Source organism: Paramormyrops kingsleyae, chromosome 23 (genome assembly GCF_048594095.1).
Source record: "Paramormyrops kingsleyae isolate MSU_618 chromosome 23, PKINGS_0.4, whole genome shotgun sequence".
In the NCBI taxonomy this organism is placed as follows: domain Eukaryota; kingdom Metazoa; phylum Chordata; class Actinopteri; order Osteoglossiformes; family Mormyridae; genus Paramormyrops; species Paramormyrops kingsleyae.
This window is the reverse complement of record NC_132819.1, coordinates 17463431-17482289: the sequence shown is the minus strand read 5'-3', so window position 1 is coordinate 17482289 and position 18859 is coordinate 17463431. Positions and strand designations below refer to the sequence as shown.

Sequence of the window (18859 nt, the reverse complement as noted above, 5' to 3'; positions counted from 1 at the left end):
TTCTAAACTGATTACTTACATTACCGTAATAAATTCCTGTACAGCTCCTCCTTAAGTGAAACACACAGTTCACTATGAAACCGATTATCGAAATGATGTAGAGTAATAGTGCAGTCATTCTCCAAAATAATATAGTTTAAGGAAATATTGTAGGTAGGGGACACCTCGGACAGGGTGTGAGTCCATCACAGAGCTCGTACACGCATTACGGATGATTTAGAGATGCTAATTAGTCTCACCGCATGTTTTTTGGTGTATCTGTTTTATGAGCATGAAATGAACAGAGCATAGAAATCATGAGACAACTAGAATCGTGTATGAGATTTCTAGAACTGCTTACTGCAGTATTAGCTGAAATCACTATTCAGCATGTGCAGCCCTTTCCTGTGCCGCCTGACCAAAAATGCAGGCACCTCTTGTGTGCGAGCTCCTGTATTGTAATTATGTTATGTTTAAGATTAACGTAATAGTTTATTGTTGTCATGGCCTTGCTGGGAGCCTTGGTACCCGTGTGGCTCTTAGTAACGTCGCACTGCAGCGTTTTTTGCAGCAGGGTGCAAAGGGCCAGCTCAGGGGGGGGGGGAGGGGCAGGTCAGTCTGATTTAGGAGAACAAAGCCTGCAGGATTATGCCGTTGCCGTAGCTACCATATAAACAGTGAGAGGATACGTTAAAACAGAGCTGCACGTCGGAAGGGTCGACGACATCGTTAAGCGCCTGGAGACCGTTGTCAGCATGAAGCGTCTATTTTTTTTTTTTTAACGCAGCTTTAGCAGTTTGCCATTCGACTGAAAGCTATTTGCTTCACGTTCTTCGGTACGTACTTAAAAATGGCTCACTATGCGTTATCTGGCTCTCCGATGATAAATGGCTTGCTTTAAATAGAATGACACTGCATTTTGCTGTCCTGGTGCTTCGGGTAATATAGAGACATCGAGACACAGTGGCAGAATAAGCGCATCATATCCCGTATGTCTGATACAGCCTAGCCCCCCCCCCCCCCCCCCGCGACAGGTTCACCTAAACTCCTCATCCCCCCCCCCCCCCAGCCCGTGGTACCTTTCAAGGGTTTTGACGTCCAATGTGGGTGTGGGGCTCTGCTGAGAGCGTGCTTTTCACATGGAAGCCGGACCAACCCCCCCCTCCCCATCAGTAAATTACTCGTGAACAAGCTTGGTACTCTCATGCGGGAGGGGGAAAAAAAATCCCATAAACAATACAAGAGTTTTATTGCTTACAACGCTGCGGACAACTGTGGGATTATTAGTTGCCGTGGCAACAGACAAATGCGCTCACGCAGGTTCGGCTGCCTCTGCCTGTGTCAGGCATTCCCATGTCCTTGCAGCACAGACCACTGTATGCTTCCGCAAGACAGCAGCCTTTTCTAATGGCCCCTCCCCCACCTGGAGTTGCCACGGTTACCCCGTCCTAGCATCTGGGCAGGTTTGATGAATTTGGGTGGGGCATGTCGTTTTTGACACGGTGATGCTTTTAAGGATGCATGGAAATCAGGTAACTGGCTGTGACGTACTTCAGACCAGCCATTGCTGTTGATCTTTGGTGGACCGATAGCCCTGCACTGTGCTGTCATGGGTTCCGCACTGTTTTCCCCTTTAGTGACGATTAAATACACTCAATTTACCATTTTAAAGAGTGTGATGCAGCAGTTCCCCCAGAGCAGGGAATATCAGCATGCTTGTTTGGTCAAGGCTACCCCTTGTTAACTAGCCATTTAAAACGGCTCCTGCTCACGGTCAGATTTCCACACCAAGGCTCCTGTGGTCACTTCTGTGTTGAAAGGTTGCTGTGGAAACAGCGCTTCAAAGTGGCCCCTCTGGTTTAAAAAAAAAAAAACACTGCGTGCGTCAGAAATGTGGCTACGCATGCCTGGACCCCTTCCTCTGGGCCACGCCGTCGCGCCCGTGAAGGTCCAGGAGAATTTGCACGGTATTTTTTACGAGCCGGCATATTAGCAGTCAAACCAAATCAAAATTTAATCCCCATGAACGTTCCTAAGGTGCGAAGTGGCACTATATCGGCAGGCACTCGATTGATGAGTCTCCTTCCTTGACAATAGGGAGGGGCTCGCTTTCAACTCTCATTAATATTTCCTCTGTGAAGACTGACATGGTCATGGGATTCTCAGAGAGTCCCAAAGACTCGTTTAATGCTCTGCTAGCGTGTTTTAAAAATTAATGTTTCCTGTCGCTTGCCTGAGAGGTGAAATGTGCCATTTCAGCTCCTGAGGTTAAGCACAGAATGCCCCGAAATATTTCTTTTGAAGACTTCATGTGTGTTGCAACAAATATGATTATATGGTGAATTTTTTTTTTCTTTCAGATCTTGGGGCGCGGGGGGGGGTGGTGGTGCTGACTGGATTAATTCGGCTGGGCCGACATTGTTTTGGGCTCACATAATTAATCTTCGTCTGGTTGTAAGGGATACACCGGAAACATGATCTTAACTGATCAGACTGGAATAGGGGAGATGGATTTTCGTTAAAAATCTTCTCTGTATTTCTTTTCTTGCAGCCTGAAAGTGAGGTGTCCACTACGGCAGAGGACTGTTCTTCAGAGGTACGGACCCCAGCACACGCGAAACGCGAAGCTCTCTTTCCAAAACTGTTGTCTGCTCAGGGCTCGGAATAAGATCCTACTTTTGATGTCAGCAGAGCTGCCCTATCATAGAGAGAAAATGGAGTAAAAGGCTTACAGCTGTCACTCATTAAAATTATAAGCCAGTAGTTATGTCGTCTTGCCCTGAATGTTATTTGTTTGTAAATTAGAGAATTGTTCCTTCAGCACAGTGAGTCAGTCCATTTGTTCAGATTTTTTATTTTATTTTTTTTCTCTAATGTTCTTGTGCTTGTTCTTATTGGGCTTTTGGAACATTTTTTTTCTAATAAAGTAGATAAGCTGAACAGCAGAAACGCCAATACCACATTCCTCTTTAAATCACCGATTCGCTGGTGCTGCTGATCTTCACCCACAAAAACACCAGGGTGGTTTACTCTGAGTACTTTTCTTCTGGATCGTTCCACAGCAACCCAAAAACGGGCCTAGTATGGTGGGATGGAAGGTGATAATGTGAGCCCGTATAACAGGCAGTGTTGTGAATTAACAGGTCAATGGGTGCCACGTGGTGACAGAAAGTACAAAGGGATCTCGCAAGGATGTCACATGGGTACGGTACTGCAGTTAGCCAGCTCCTTTGGCCGGCTGAGCCTTGGCTATAACCTTGCTCTGCCTGCTACCGGCACCCCTGTCCCTTTCGCCGAGCCACCTGGCCCTCTGCAGCCTCCTCCTGTCTAATCCACTAACCGTTTTCATAAAAAAAATAAAAAATGGAGAAACTTCTGATTCTGGCAGCTTCTGGAATTTTCCCGTCTGATGCTCAGCGAAGCTGGGCCGTACACCTTTAACTGTACTGACCGCTGTCGCAACAGAGGGGCGACACTCACTGACATTTCGCAGGCGTAAATCAGTCTGGAGTTGATGATGCACGGGGTTGCCGGGTGATTGCCAACCAGTTGAGACAAAGGGCAACTCATCCGGATCTGGATGATGGTGAAAAGTTGCCCACTGCTGATGAGAGTTTTCCAAATAGATATTTGTTGCCCAATATCAATGGGAAGGTGCCTAAGCGACACTGGTCGGCAATGTTACCTGGCAGTATTGCTCAAAAAGTTGCCCTGTGTAGCATCATCTTAAGGGTTGGGAGTCGGTGGGTGCCGGGAGGTGCGGGTGAGCTCTCCGCTGTGCGCCCCGTTACGGGAATCTCGTTATGTGGCTCCCCCTGTAGGAGGAAGAGCTGCTGCTGTCCGGACCTCACTCCGAGCATGAGGGCCTGGACTCCCAGACACGGCTGCAGATGGTGGAGGATGAGCTGGCCGTGAAGAGCCAGGAGGTGGAGGAGCTGAGGAGGAAGCTCCAGGACATAAGGGCCACCTTCGGGGCAGAGGGAGTGCAGCAGGTATCAGGCCGCGTGTCGGAATCTCCTGCCGGCCAGCGACACAGAGCCCTTTACTTGTGTGAAGGCCGCTATGTCCATTCGCCATTTCCTTCCGCAACAAGTCTACATCGAGTAGTAAATAACACCTTCAGTTCACTGTACACTAATTGCCTTTAAACCTCTAGTGATCCTACAGTTCATTACTTCCTCAGGTAACATTAGTGCCACAGCTACTGTGTGTGTAAAACCTTTTGCTGGGTACAGTATGCACTGTGTAAATTGCATTTTGAGTTAGGGTGGCATGTTAAGGTCAACTTAGTGAGTACAAAGGTTACTTGAATAAACGGGGTCTCGCTCTGATAGCGTGCGTAGGGAGGGTGATCAACACGCACTTTCATTTTTCAAATCACCTGTGCAGTCGTGCCCTATTCGTACACCTGAGCTCATTGATACATTTCCGACAAACATACAGACAGCCTGAAATGCCAAAATTGGCAAAGATGGGTCCGGATAAAGGTTTGTTTTACCGCTTAGGGTCTCCGCTATATGAATTCTGACAGCGTTCTGTCAGTGGAGGTGAAAAACAGTAGACTTGCATTTTTTGCCTAGATGATGTCAGGCAAAGGAAAAATTGAGAATTAACACCTGTCTACCAACCAAAGCTTAGGAATTAACCAGTTTGAGGGCTTTTTTTCTGGCTTGTTCTCGAATAGAATGGCTTCTGTATCGTTAGGTGTTTCATTTAGTGCATATATGACAGATGATTATGGCACCAGGTCGTCGTCTCTGGAAGTCTGACTGTCACTTGTCCTCCTAAAGCTCCAGGACTTTGAGGCCGCGATTAAGGACCGTGACGGCATCATCACTCAGCTCACGGCCAACCTGCAGCAAGCTCGCAAGGAGAAGGACGAAATTATGAGGGAGTTCCTGGAGATGACGGAGCAGAGTCAGAAACTGCAGATCCAGTTCCAGCAGGTGAGTACCAGCATGTTTTTCCGTGCCGTGATCTATTTACGTTTGTCTCACTTCTCTCCGCAAACCTGCCTTATTTTTGCGGGAAGCCCCTCGACTGCCGGACTGATAGATCCGTGTGTTTCTGCCTGTGCCTTCATCTCGGTGACTAAGCTCCAAGCGGGAGAGACCTTGAGGAACACGAGTCACAGCAGCACGGCTGCGGACCTCCTCCATGCCAAGCAGCAGATCGTCACGTACCAGCAGCAGATCCACGAACGGGACGCAGAGCTGCAAGGACAGCGAGAGAGGAGTCAACAGCAGCTCCTGCGGATCAACAGGCTGCAGGATCAACTTGCACAGAATGAAACGGTGAGATGCGGCAAAGTCGCGGTGTTCTCCGCTACAGTCGTGCACTCGTGGTTAACGTCATGTCATTTCCTTTTTAATATAGCTGGTGAGGACACTAGAGGAATCGTACGCGCAGAAGCTCAACGAGAAGGACTTATTAATCACCAAGCAACGGGAGCTGATATCAGAGCAGGAGAGCTCACTCACACGGTTGAAAGAGGAGCTCACAGCCTCCCAGAAGACGTCGGGTGAGCTTAACACTCAGGTTGCCGCGAGCAATCAGGAATTGGAGAGCTACAGAAGCGAGCTGGCTGGTTCCAAGCAGAGAGAGAGGAGGTCATCGGAAGAGATCCAGCAGCTGATGGCCACAGTGGAAGACCTGCAGAAACGCTGCCATAAGGAGAGCCAGTCGGAGAGCGACATCCTGCAACGAGTGGAAGGAGACCTGGAGAAGAAGATGGAGCAGCTCAGAGCCGAGCTAGACGAGATGTACGGGCAGCAGATCGTCCAGATGAAGCAGGAGCTCCGCCTGCAGCATTCCCAGGAAATGGAGAAGCTGATGGAACGTCACAAGGTGGAGCTGGAGCGCGTGGGAGCACGGCCAGCCGTGGACCCGGAACAGGTGAGCACGCTGAACAACACGATCGGCGAGATGCAGCAGACGTTGCGCGATGCTCAGATGCAGGAAGAGGAAGCGAACCGGAAGCTAAACAGGGTGTCAGAAGAGAAGCTCAGCTTGCAGAGTCAGGTGGACGATCTGTTGAAGGACCTGCGTGCCGCAAAGGGGAGAGCCGAAAGGGCATCACAGAGCATAAGCTTCCAAGAGAAAAAGCTGAGTGAGGCCGAGAAGCTCCACGGCATCATTGGTGACCTGCGCGCTCAGCTGGCCGCCATGGCAGAAGCTACCAAGGAGCTGGAGGTCAAGCACGAATCCGAGGTGACCAACTACAAGATCAAGCTGGAGATGATGGAACGCGAGAAGGATGCCGTGCTGGACCTGATGGCCGAGTCGCAGGAGGCCGAGCTGGAGAGACTGCGGACACAGCTCCTGTTCAGCCATGAAGAGGAGCTTGTCAAGCTCAGGGAGGACCTGCAGAGGGAGAACCTGCTTAACATCGAGAACCTCAAGGACGAGCTGGCCTCGAAACACAAACAAGGGCTTGAGAAGGTGCAGAGGAGTCTGGAGGAGCAGCTCCGCATCGCGAGAAGCGAGAAGGATGGCGTGCAGAGCGAGAGAGACACACTGGTGTTAGAGATCACTGTGCTGAGGAACCAACTGAACGAGTCACTGGAAAATGACAAGTCAGAGGAGCTGACTTTGCGACTTGGGGAGCTTGAGGCGGAGATAGCAGAATTAAGGAAAGAAGGAGTGGAGAAAGGGACCTTCGAAAGGGAAATCCAGGAGCTGATATGCCGGAATGATCATCTTGAGAAGCAGGGCAAGGAAAGAGAGGCGTCCTGGCAGCAGATTCGTAAAGAGCTGGAATCAGAGAACATGGCTTTTAAGGAAGCCAACATGACCATCACACAGGAGTCCCTGCACGCACGTGAGGAAAATGAGCACCTGACCGCTGAAATTGACCAGCTGAATAAGAGGATAAACGACCTGGAACGGGAAGCAGAGGCTCAGAGGAACACTTTCTCCTTCGCCGAGAAGAACTTCGAGGTGAATTACCAGGAGCTTAAGGACGAATACGCATGCCTGGCCAGCTCCAAAGTAGAATTAGAGAAAAAGCTCCAGAAGAAGATCCTGGGCTATGAGGCCAGGCTGAGGGACCTTCATTTACAGATCTGCGAGCAACGGGGCCACGAGGAGCGAGCCGGGGAGCAGCAAGACGGCACCAGGAAGACCCGTGAGATGGATGAGGATTTCTACGACGCTGTTGAGGTACTGGAGAAGGATGCCTTCGAGCTCATGGAGAAGCTGGAGGTCGCGGAAAGGGAGAAAGACGGACTGCTGCTGCAGCTGGTGGACGTCTCCCAGCAGCTGGCTTCGAAGGAGAGTCGTGTTGAGGAGCTCGAAGTCAAGCTGGAGGCTGTCAGGGAGGAGAACCGGCGAAGTGTGGTGTGGAGGGAGCAGGAGCCCCTTCAGCAAAGGGGAGGGGAGAGCCTCTCTGGCGATCCCCCTGGCCACGCAGTGTTTCAGGAGGAGAAGGCGTTCACGCTCCAATCCTCCCTGCAGCCCGTCAAGGAGCAGAGCGCGGAGGAGCAGCGCGCTGTGCTTGAGCCCGGCGCTCCCGGGGGGGCACCTGTTGAGAGCAGCCCCGCCGCCCCAGCTCTGCCGTCAGACGGAGAGAGCCCAAGGCAGCGGGGCGCGGCGGAGGTCTCCCTGCACGTGAAACTACAAGAGAAGGAGCGGGCTCTGGCTGCCGCAGAGCAGGAGATCCGGGATTTAAAGGAGAATCTCCGCATGCTGCGCGCCTGGCGTACTGAGGATGGGCAGGAGATGGGAGAGCCGGGCTCTGCCGTTGTCAGCGAGGTAACCCTCTCTGTTTGTACACCTGCATTTGCTGCAGTCCTGCCAAACGCGCAGTGCTGCCTGTTTAGATGCATCAGACTGCCGATATTTTCTCTAATCGGCAGATGTTTTATCGCCCGGAGTAGATCAGGTACTGCGGAACGGCTTCGCTTTACTCCGTGCCATGTGGTTATTGCCATTTTAATGTGCGCATACTAATATCACTCATGAATGCGCACACTTGCCTGCTTGTGTACTTGTGCCCCCCTGCGTGCATCTCTGCCGGGGGAATAATAGACACTCCTGTTGCGTGTCTTATAGCAGCCTGTTGATAGCCCCCTCCCCCTTTGCAGGCTTGATTACAAATTGTTTGATCTCCCAAAGTACTCAGCTAATAGGAAATCTCAGCGTCGCTGATAGAAATCATGCCAGGAGCCTTCTGTGTGCTGAGGGTCATCGAGGGGCTGTAGTGAGCAGCGGGAACAGAGAATTGTTTCACCCAGCCGCTCGCTGCCTGGACTGCTACTCAGTCCAGGTGTTTAGTACTGTTAGCCGTCCTCATGCTGTTACGCAAGATACACGGCAGTTTTTATGCAAATGTGTTACTGTGCTTGCTGTCGACAGGGAATATAGCATCGTGTATTTTTGACAATATTCAGTTTAGCCTTCTTGATTTGTGCTTTGTGTGGGTAGATCTCAAGGTCAGCTTGGGAAGCTGCTTTCTGAAATAAAGAGCTGACTCTGTAGCATTGAGTGTGGTGTTTCACGTAGTCTGCTCTGTGCCCGTGTTTGAGGAGGGGTGGTCTCCTCAAGAAGCATGAACGATCAAGCTAGCGGTGTAGTTAGTAAGTCCTTTAAATATGAAAATGTGCAGCAGAAGATCCAGGTCCAGACCTGGGTAAGATTACAAGGATGGCAGATGATCTAGAAGTGAGCATCATGGAGTAATAAATAGCGACTACGCAGGAATGGTTTACTGTAGGGGATATACTTGGATCTTGGATGGCAGCGATCACAGTTCAGAAATAGTAGTTTTAAGCTTGGAGATAAAGTAGAATGTAATGAAGCTGAGCCTATACTGCTAAAGCAGAGCCCCTCCTAGGTCACCAGAGCCTCATGTCAAAAAACACGACCGAACACATTCCCATAATTACCAGCATAAAGGTTTCAAACCCGAGAAAAGGTCCTGGCAGCTTTATATCTCTGAAAGTGTGACCGAAGGACCTGGAAGGTACATGAGCCGGTCGTACAGCACCGTAACCAGGCCAATGGGCTAAGAGTTCCTTTATTAAAAACTGTGATTTACGAACATCAGGTCAGGAATGAAAGAAAGATGGAGGCCAGAGGAATGAAAGCATCTGAGGGGGAAAAACAAGGGTGACGGAGTTGTGAAATAAGCTTCTGGGTACTTTCAAGAAGCTCTTTAGATTCTTTCCCATCAGGAAATTCAGCCAACGAGTGGCTGTTACTGTACCTGTCTAAAGACCATGAATAGGTTGAATGCTGCCTTCTGGGTTTTAATGATTATATTTTAATACTGTTCTGACTTTAGGATACCCAAGTTTTCTTTCAGATCAATATAGAAATGTGTTTAAATGTATTTTCAATAATGAACATGCATCTGGTTTTAAATGTCAGCAATCAGAGTATAATTATGGTCTTTAGGCATAGATGTTCCATTTCTCCTGTTTCGATTATTAACCTGGATTATCTCGGTACAAATATGTTGAGGGCAGACTGCTCTAGTGAAGGCCCCTGGCAGGAGGTTGACTAGCACCCTTCAGGCTACAAATCTTTGTCCTTAACTACCACGCCACCTAGTGGGCAGATATTTATTTTTCGTAACCTCAGTCAGGATCTCAGCTGGTGCTCTGTTTACTTATGTACGTGTTATTCTCCATGTTGTCTCCAGGATGAGTTCAGTCTCCAGATGGAGGCCCAGCGCATCAGCCTGTCCCAGATCCACGCCGCGCAGCTGGAGCTGCTGCAGGAGAGCCTGCAGGCAGAGAGAGAGGCCGCCCTGCGCAGCCTGGAGCTGGAGCTACGCACCTCCCACTGGCGGGAGCTGGAGAGGCTGCGGGAGGCGCTGGACTTGAAAGGCGACGGCTCAGGTAAGGGGTACCCCCGGGGCGGGCGCCACGGCACAAAGCCCCACGCTCTTTTTGATCCATCATTGATGGCTGTGCCCCGTCTCCATGCCCTCCTGTGACGCTCACTGCCCCCTTCACAGACACACGTGTGTCAGAGGCTTACAAGTGGATCTGTTACTCTGTCTGTCTGGATAAACAACTAACAAATGTCAAGAAATTATTCAGGAGTGGTTCCTCTGTGACATGACTCTAATCTGTGTGTGTCCCTCTTTTAGCCAAACTGACTTTCACCAGCCAATTTCAGACCACTTCTGTTGACGGTCGTAGTAGTATAATTATAATAATTTTAAATTAAGTATTTAAGTATTTTATAAATATTAAGTATTTATAATCCCTTTTCCACGTGATGGACAGAGAGCTACTCATCTGCTAAGCTTTTTATTGTGATTTTTAAAGGGGCTGGATAATTCCTTGTTTGTCAAAACCTAATCAGTTGTTTTCATCGTTAATTACCATGAACGGTTTGAATGTACCGCCTGGGGATTAGCATAAACCTGCATTAGCGCCGGCTTTAGCATCAGCATAAGCGCGGACGTGCTCGTTAGCCACCGCATGACCCTCGCTCCGCTACTCTGGCGCCCTTCCCCAGACCCTTCGGAGTGGCCGGAGGCCTGTCTGGGACAGGTGGAGAGGCTGAAGGCGGAGCTCCAGGAGCAGCGGGCTCAGCTGGAGGAGCGGCACGGCCTGGAGATAGAGCACCTGCGCTCCTACCACCAGCAGCAGGCTAAGGAGGCGGAGGAGCGCTACGGTGCCGAGATCCTCCTGCTCCAGCACCAAGTCCAGGAGCTCGCTGGGGACAAGGTCCTGTCCAGGTATACCTGGGCACATGCCCTGCCCCGAACCTTCATGGAGGTTTTGGGCTCACCTCACTGCAGAGGAAGAGTGCTTTTCTGATGCCTATCCATCCATCCATCCATCGTCCACCCTTTATCTGAATTTGGACAGTCTAAGCAGAGATACCCAGGTCTCCCTCTCCCTACCCACCCCCTCCAGCTCCTCCAGAGGAATACCAAGGTTCTCCCAGGCCAGACAAGACACATAATCACTCCACCATGTCCTAGGTCCGCCCCAGGGTCTCCTCTTGGGTGGACAAGCCTCTTCTGATGCCTCTGTCCCATAAACACCAAATGTCTCATGCTGTCTCTCCTGCATTTGTGAACATAAAAGTTTTCAGGGTAAGAAACGACTATGGAATGTCCCAGAATCCACCTGTTCTCTGGTTTCACACCATCAATGAACAGGTGCATCCCAGGCGGGTGTAGGTTTCAGTCATGCTGGTGCCCCGGAATACGCCCAGACATGCCCGCTTCGTGGGTGTGGCTCCGAGCTCGGAGCCCCGCCAGTAGCTGCGGGGGTGTCCTGCTGCCCAGCTGCCTGGCGGTTGCCGAGGACACTGGGGCCTGTTGTTTATCTCTTATGTGTCCGTGCCAGTGTGCAAATGCAGGGGATTTTGTCCAATTAGCCGCCAGCGTGCATGAGTTTGCCAAAGCAAAATGGCCTTCCTGCTTTTAATGAGTTTATGCAGCACAGGAATCCGATCAACTTTTTCCCACCGTTTGCCCTAAATAAATGTTTTTTTGGAGAATTAATTTTTAAATTGCAGTGTATGCGCGTCTTCCCCGGGTACTCCAGTGTTGTCCTGCACTGCAGTGGGGAGACGTGCCCTGTGCTGCCTGGGGGAGGCTCCAGACCACCCTGCTTGTTGGAAGCCGGATGGATGAAAAACAAATTATTGTAAAAATCGCATGTGGGCAGTTTTTATTTAGGCAAATTGTTCGGCTGAAATGCGTAGCGCCGTCTGGCCTGTTAGACTGGCAGCCGGAAGCTTATCACGGAAAACCGGCCGCAGAAGCCAAATTAAATCCGGCATCGCTCGTTCAGCACATACTATAGAATTAGTCTGAGAATCGGATTATCGGACCAGCAGAGGCCGGTTGGGGCCCCAAGCTGGAGACATTGCCGTACGTGTTTAAGGTGTGATAATCCTCCTTTGTGGGAGAGAAATTGTTAAGGAAAGTGGAAATATTTCCACATCAGTGTGGCATTTTGAGGAAGGGAGGGCAGGCTAGATGCAGCCAGCAGAGATGAGAGGAAAGCAGATGAGAAAGTGAGGTTTTATTTCCCTTCCAGGGGGCTTTTAAACATTCATGACGGTCCTGGTCGTCTGAAAGAGAGCATGGCGGTTTGTGAGAGTGGACATGTGATAGCAGCTCTTAGGGGAAACTCGATAGGACCTGCTGTCCCGCCTGCTTATTGGGAGAGCTAAGGTGGATCACATGACCGTCTTGGTGGTTTTATGTATAGGAGTCTTCAGCAAGGTATTTACATGGAGGTCTTTGCTTAAAATAGAACAGAAAGTATTTGCAGGTTGTCAGTGTGATTTACTCCTCTTCAGCACCATTTGCTTGTAGTTTGTAATATCTTATAAAAAAGATTTTTGTTTGGTTAAATGTAGGGGTGCAGTGCATAATTACCTGCCTTGCATACTAATCCAGTGTAGGGGTGCAGTGCATATTTATCTGCCTTGCATACTAATCCAGTGTAGGGGTGGAGTGCATATTTACTTGCCTTGCATGCTAATCCAATATAGGGGTGCAGTGCATATTTACCTGCCTTGCGTACTCATCCAGTGTAGGGGTGCTGAAGCACTGGACAGGGCACAATCTGAAGGGGATGCCAGCCCATAGTAAGGCACCTACACAATTTTGGCACCTGCCAATTCACCTCACTGCATATTTTTGAACTGCGGGAGGAAACCCACACTGGAGATTGTGTGAGCTGCACACACACACAGCCAGAATTGAACCCTGGACCGTGGAGGTGGGAGACTACCGTGCTACTGACTGAGCTGCTGTACCACTCCAAGCTATAATGAAATTTGTGCACACTTTTTTAGTCTCTTTGTTTAAAATGCCAGTTTCACTTGTGACAGTTGACAGTAGTTAAATTTCCTTGCCAAAATGCAATAACGCAACACCGCAATGTTGGGCTCAAATAAAGTAAAATGCTGAGCTTTTTGTCATATTTTGGGGAGAATTTTTGGATTATGATTTGTAGTTTATGTACTCTGATATGACTATCTGTATGTTAGTCACACATACTCAGTGTTGGGGAAGTTACTCACAAAAGTAATCAATTTCAGACAGAGGTGGAAAGTTCTGGTCTGGATTTTTGCTCTCTGGACCTGAACTTTCCACCTCTGCAATGGATCACTTCCCCAGCACTGCACATGCAAGGGTAAATTCTCTTCTACTAATACTGCTGTGATATTGAGAAGCTGAAGAAGGTGAACGGGGGGGGCTGTAGGGGTTAGACTGTAGCCCAGAGATGAGGCCGAAAATTGACTTGACACCCCAGAAATTACATGTATGCATCATTAGTCTGACTCCAGTTTCTTTCAGCTGCAGTGCAATGCACATACACCGTTTTCTACACCCAAAATTGCCTGGAATCATTCAAGGAAACACCACCTTTTTCTGTGTTTTTGCTTGGCGTTACTACTTTTAGTAGGTGTGAAAATGAGAACAGCGATGCCATCTGCTGTCAAAACAGAAACATTACAAGCAACCAGCCCCTGGAAAGGTGTTGGTCTAATTATTCCTTAACAGCTAACACAGTACCTACTGTGCAGGAAGCCAGATGTTCTGTGTGGAGATGTAACAATGTAATGGATGAAAGGTGTTTAACTATGTATGTGTAATTATTTACAAATCCTTCTGAGGTTTTTTATATATATATATTATTTTTTTTATATAATTTGAGTATGTAGTACTAATTTCCAGAAGATCCCAGAAGTAGAGTTTTACAAATAGTTAAGGTGGATACATTGATTTTGACTTTATTTTTAAAGATCAGTCAGAGTGCTTTTTCATGGCTTGTGACACAGCAAAAAAGTATATTTTTCTGAAAGACCGTGACCTGTTTCTCATACCCCCCCTCCCAGAATTTCAGCAGCAATGCCGTCTTCTGGACCCGAGAAGATGGAAGAAAGCGAGGAAATCAAGGTTTGTTTTGGAATTCAAAGAAAAAGTCTTGCAGTTCCAGCACTGTCCTGTCTGAGACTAAACCCTCCTATAAACCATGTGACTCCCGCACAGTGCGGCCTGCGGCTCTTGCTGTCCTACATCCTGGCATTCATACAGCCACATTATTCACGTTATAGCTGATCTGATGCCGGAGGTGGCGAAGCACATTTATGTAGCGTATAAAACCGCATTAAAGAATATATATTATTATTCTGTTTTATTTTTTTCCATTTTATTTTATTTGAGGCGGGGCAAGCCAATGTGATTAGAGAGAGAGCAGTCCAAACCGCAATAGGGACTCTCTGCCCAATCAGAATTGGCCTTTGCTCATCTCCAAGGAGCCGGCAGCAGAAGTGGTGAATAGTCTGTAAGGTCTGGGCCCTGAATGCGGTAAATGTTTGCTGCCCAGCTGGAAGACGTTGAGATGGAGACGGAGCTGATGCAGCTGCTGAAGCCGATGGGCCTGAGCACGCAGCTGCAGGCGCTGAGGAAGGCTCTGCATGACAAGTACCTCCAGGAGGTGGCCTTCCTGCGGGAGGAGCACCGCACCGAGCTGGAGCACCTGGCCCAGGGGCCCGGGGCTGACGGGCCGGACCCCGCCTCACTTATGGAGTCACTGGAGAAGCAGCACCAGGAGAAGGTGGAGGTGGAGATAGCAAAGGTACGTCCCTCTGCAGGGGGAAAGTCCACACACACTGAGGGGTCTAAGGGGGGATTACAGGTACAGCATGGAGAGTCATTTTGTGGGATTAATGTTTCTAATTTTATTTTCATTGTAGCCCATGAGTTTCTGTTTCACGTTATTCAAGACTGAAGATCCTTTATTGTCATCTCACAGTATCGGACACATGCACAAACATTTGCGTATCATGCCCCTCATGGCACTGCAACCCAGTCCTCAGGGCACAGGTGTCAAACTCCAGTCCTGGAGGGCCGGAGACCTGCACATTTTGGGGATTTCCCTCATTTAACACATCTGATTCAGATCTTTGCACCTCCTTGTGCTAATTACCTCACATTTCTTGAGCTGAATAATTTGTGGTGGAACAGGGAAAGATCTAAGCTACACAGGGCTCCGGCCCCCCAGGACTGGAGTTTGACAGCCCTGATCTAGGGGGTCCCCAAGGACCGGGTTGAGAAACGCTGTATCAAGACGGTATGCAGAATTATTAGTGACTGTAGAGCGCTGTCGTTTATCACGATGCTGTGATCCGTCTTCGCAGGTGATTGTGCAGATGTCCGTGGAATTCGCCCAGCAGACGGAGCGTGCCAGACTGGCCAAGCGCGCCAGGGAGACCTCGTCGGGGATACAGACGCAGAGCGAGGAGCTGGACTGGCAGGATGCCCGGGATGGCGGCGAGCTGGAGGAGGTGGATGCGGCCTCCTGTCCTCTGGGGCGTCCCAGGGAGCTGCAGGAGGCCGGAGCCGGCCCGCCCATGGCGAAGGTGAATCCCGACATGAGCACAGGCTACGTCAGGCTGTAAAAAAAACGTCCAGCTGGCTTAATGGTCCTTAATGAACGTTTGGGCTACGCCTTAGTATCCCAGAGGAATTACAAACATGCGAAACTGTCACGGTGTTCAGAAGGGCAGGTCCAGTAATGCGGGTGGTATCAGTTGTTACACTGGATGTCTGAGTAGTCATGGGGCCGGGCCAGCATGCCATCATCTTCCTACTCTGTAGGAGTAAATGATGATCGAAGATTAATTAGATAAAAATCTTACAGAATTATCATTATTATTTTTTAATTAATATGTTCCAAAAAATCAGTTACTCGGATTCTGAGGCTCGACATATTTTTAGGGATGATTCTTATCTACGTGCAGTACTCTTAGCCGCATCCAATCAGCTCTCCCGTATGTAGTGACATCACCAGCTTTTACGGGGATCTCCATGTCTCCCGGGCAGGCGGCTCAGGAGGTCACGCTGAAGGCGCTGCAGCAGGAGCTCGGCCAACAGGACCTGGAGCACCAGCAGGCCCTGGAAGTACTCAGGGTGACGCACACTGAGCAGCTGGAGCTGCAGAGGGACCAGCAGCTGCAGCTGAGCGCCGAGCTGGAGCAGCTGAGAGCGCAGCTGGCACAGGTATGCGCAGAGGACAAGCAGACTTGCAGCCCTTGGTAATGACTGTACTTAACCAGGCTCTGATCCTGGGGGGGGTCTTGGTTTGTACCAAGCTGCAGATCTTAGCTCAGTCCCTTCACGGTTACAGATCAGCCATGTAAATCTGAGAGATGGTTTTTACATCCTATAGGAGTAAGCAGTGTTGGATGTGTCCATGTAAAAGTACCAATTGTACAAGTTATATGGCTATAAAGTCTACTTTTGAAACAGTTAAGAGATTGTTATTCGGGTGAGGACTTATAGTGCGTTCCATTCGCCATCGGAACTCGGTCTCCTAGTACTGAAGCCGGAAGTTAGGAAATGCGCGCTCCTGTTTCTCGGAGCAGCACAGAGGACCCCGAGTTCAGAATCCAAGATGGCTGCGCCCCTTATCAACAAAAATGAAAGTTGTAGTTTTATACTGTTTAAGCACTACTACTTATTTGTGGCTATTAAATCGGTCGCACACACTACACTGACCAACTTATCTGTGGACGTGTTGCTACGGAGCTTTATACGTGAAGCACCGCGCGTAGTGTGTTATCAACTGATATTGCTAATAATGGCTAACAATTATCCGGGCTAGAATTGGATTTCATGATTAGTCGGATTATTTGTCAGATTTAATGTATTTCGGGCTAATTTTAAGTGAACAAAGATCAAGGCCATTTAAACTGAGGTACTTTAAATCCGACAAATTGTCCGACTAAGCAAAAAATCTTGCTGTTTGATATGGGTCCCTGGTACTGCTAATTGGCTTTCCGACTTCTTGTACTGGAACGCGTTTAATTCGTATGTGATGTCATTCCGAGTTCCAACCTCCAAGGTAAATGGAACGCAGCATAACATTTTTATGTCTGACTTTATTTGACGGTCTGTCTCTCTCTCTGAACTTTGTCTGTATCTGTCTGTGTCTTTGTCTCTATCTCTCTGTGTGTCTGTATCTCGCTCTGTGTCTGTCATTCTGTCTGTCTGTCAATGTCTGTGTCTGTCATTCTGTCTCGCTGTCTTTGTGTCTCTTGCTGTCTCTCTTTGTCCATCTCTTTCTCTGTCTCTCTCCATCTGTCTCTCTCTCTCTGTCACACTCTCGCTCTCTCACTCTGTCTCTCTCTTTCTCTCTCTATGTCGCTCTCACTCTCTCTCTCTCTCTCTCTCTCTCTCCATTTCTCTCTCCGTGTCTCTCTCAATCTCTCACTCTGTCTCTCTCTGTTTCTCTCTCCATGTCGCTCTCACTCTGTCTCTCTCCATTTCTCTCTCCGTGTCTCTCTCACTCTCTCTCTCTGTCTCTCTCGCTGCTTGCTCATTCAGAGAGAAGCTGAGCTGAAAGACCTCTCCCCTGATGATGGAGTCATGGCGGCAGATGAAAGCAGAGCGCCCCCGAAACCCGTCTCCACCACGCGAAGCAGCGGCACACAGACCGAGCCGGTAACCCTCCCCCTAAACAAGTCGGCTTCTCTGCATTGGCTCTTTCTCAGTCGCCTGGCAGCCGGGGCAACCTGTAACCACGCAGGTGATTTACAGGTGTGCCTGTTGCCATGGCAGCACCAGGAGGAAAAAGTCTCTCGACTCGTGTTGCGGGTCTTACATTAATGTTTGTACTTTATTCTTTTTTAATCAATGGCGGTGCTTAGCTTGTAGTGAAACGACTATAATTTGTCTGTGAACTCGTCCGCTCGGCTATTCTACTACGGTGCAGTTCCAGCCTGTCACAGGGTACCAAAATGACAGGACTGCTGTCCCTTGTTTCACTGTTGCCCCTTAAGACTTCAGTGGAGCCTGAAGAGGGTGGAAGAGAGACCCCCCGTGGAGGCGGAGCCAAACCGACAGCCACTTTCCCGGCATCAGACGAACCCGAGCCGCCTTCCACAGACGTTATTACCACTGAAAGGTGGGTTGGTGTTCTTGAGGACTTTATGCCACGACCAGACACCGTAAACTTTCACCATTAACACACCTGCCTGTCACGTGGAAGCTTGTTTATTTATTTATAATCCGAGTTTTCACTTATACTGTCCTGTTACTTTAAGAGTAACTTCAGGTTGGCTCTGAATGGAGATTCACGGAGTTCCTTCCCGAACTGTGGGGCACTTGGTCCTCAAACAGTGGGCAGGGCAGTGCCGCGCTCAGGGCAGTGCCGCGCTCAGGGCAGTGCCGCGCTCAGGGCAGTGCCGCGCTCAGGGCAGTGCCGCGCTCAGGGCAGTGCCGCGCTCAGGGCAGTGCCGCGCTCAGGGCAGTGCATGCCGCTCAGGGCAGTGCCGCGCTCAGTTCAGTGTTGCTAGGCTAATCACCACATCCTCCTGCTGTCAGGTTTCACTCTTATATTACACATTTATGTTTTACACTGGCAGTACAAAATTTAGATTAGATTGACTTTATTGATTCATGGGGGAAATTCTTGTACACAGAGTAGCAAGTCAGAGCAGAGATAAGATATAACATATGATAAAACTTTATCTCAAGGGAAATTGTTGTGCCAAAGCATAGGTTCCACTATGCTTAAAAATAACAAAACTAAGAATACAATAAAATACAAGAATACAATAAAATTAAAACTAAAATAAGGAATCTAAGTACAATACAAGTAGAATGCAATACTAGTAAAAGGCATATCTGTATAAATGAGGATATAAATGATGAGATATGTAACTAAAGTGAGTTTGCATGTGCTAACAAACATAAAATTACTGCAGAACAGACAAGGTCCAAAGACAAGTAAATGCAGAGCAAACAAATCAAAAAGTCTGAAAAACAGAATATTATGGAACATTAATGAAATGCATAAATATTAAGAAAAAAAAGAGGACCACTGTTTGTGGACCGGGTTGGGAAACACTGAATTAGCGGGTATATGCAATTAAAACAACAGATAAT

At 48.9% G+C, this 18859-nt stretch overlaps 1 protein-coding gene across 6 annotated transcripts in view; it reads left to right on the top strand.

Moving 5' to 3' along the window:
• akap9 (A kinase (PRKA) anchor protein 9) overlaps positions 1-18859 on the top strand; it is a 58820-nt gene that overhangs the window by 12318 nt on the left and 27643 nt on the right. For 5 of the 6 annotated variants that reach the window (XM_072705619.1, XM_072705621.1, XM_072705618.1 and 2 more), the window contains exons 3-16: positions 2531-2575; positions 3123-3182; positions 3801-3971; positions 4770-4925; positions 5076-5273; positions 5356-7731; positions 9623-9821; positions 10450-10672; positions 13804-13864; positions 14295-14546; positions 15109-15330; positions 15794-15970; positions 17297-17413; positions 17752-17876. In XM_072705619.1, the coding sequence (XP_072561720.1) occupies positions 2531-2575; positions 3123-3182; positions 3801-3971; positions 4770-4925; positions 5076-5273; positions 5356-7731; positions 9623-9821; positions 10450-10672; positions 13804-13864; positions 14295-14546; positions 15109-15330; positions 15794-15970; positions 17297-17413; positions 17752-17876 (4382 nt within the window). The remainder of the gene's footprint in view (positions 1-2530; positions 2576-3122; positions 3183-3800; positions 3972-4769; positions 4926-5075; positions 5274-5355; positions 7732-9622; positions 9822-10449; positions 10673-13803; positions 13865-14294; positions 14547-15108; positions 15331-15793; positions 15971-17296; positions 17414-17751; positions 17877-18859) is intronic. The other variant, XM_072705620.1, reaches the window with a different exon arrangement.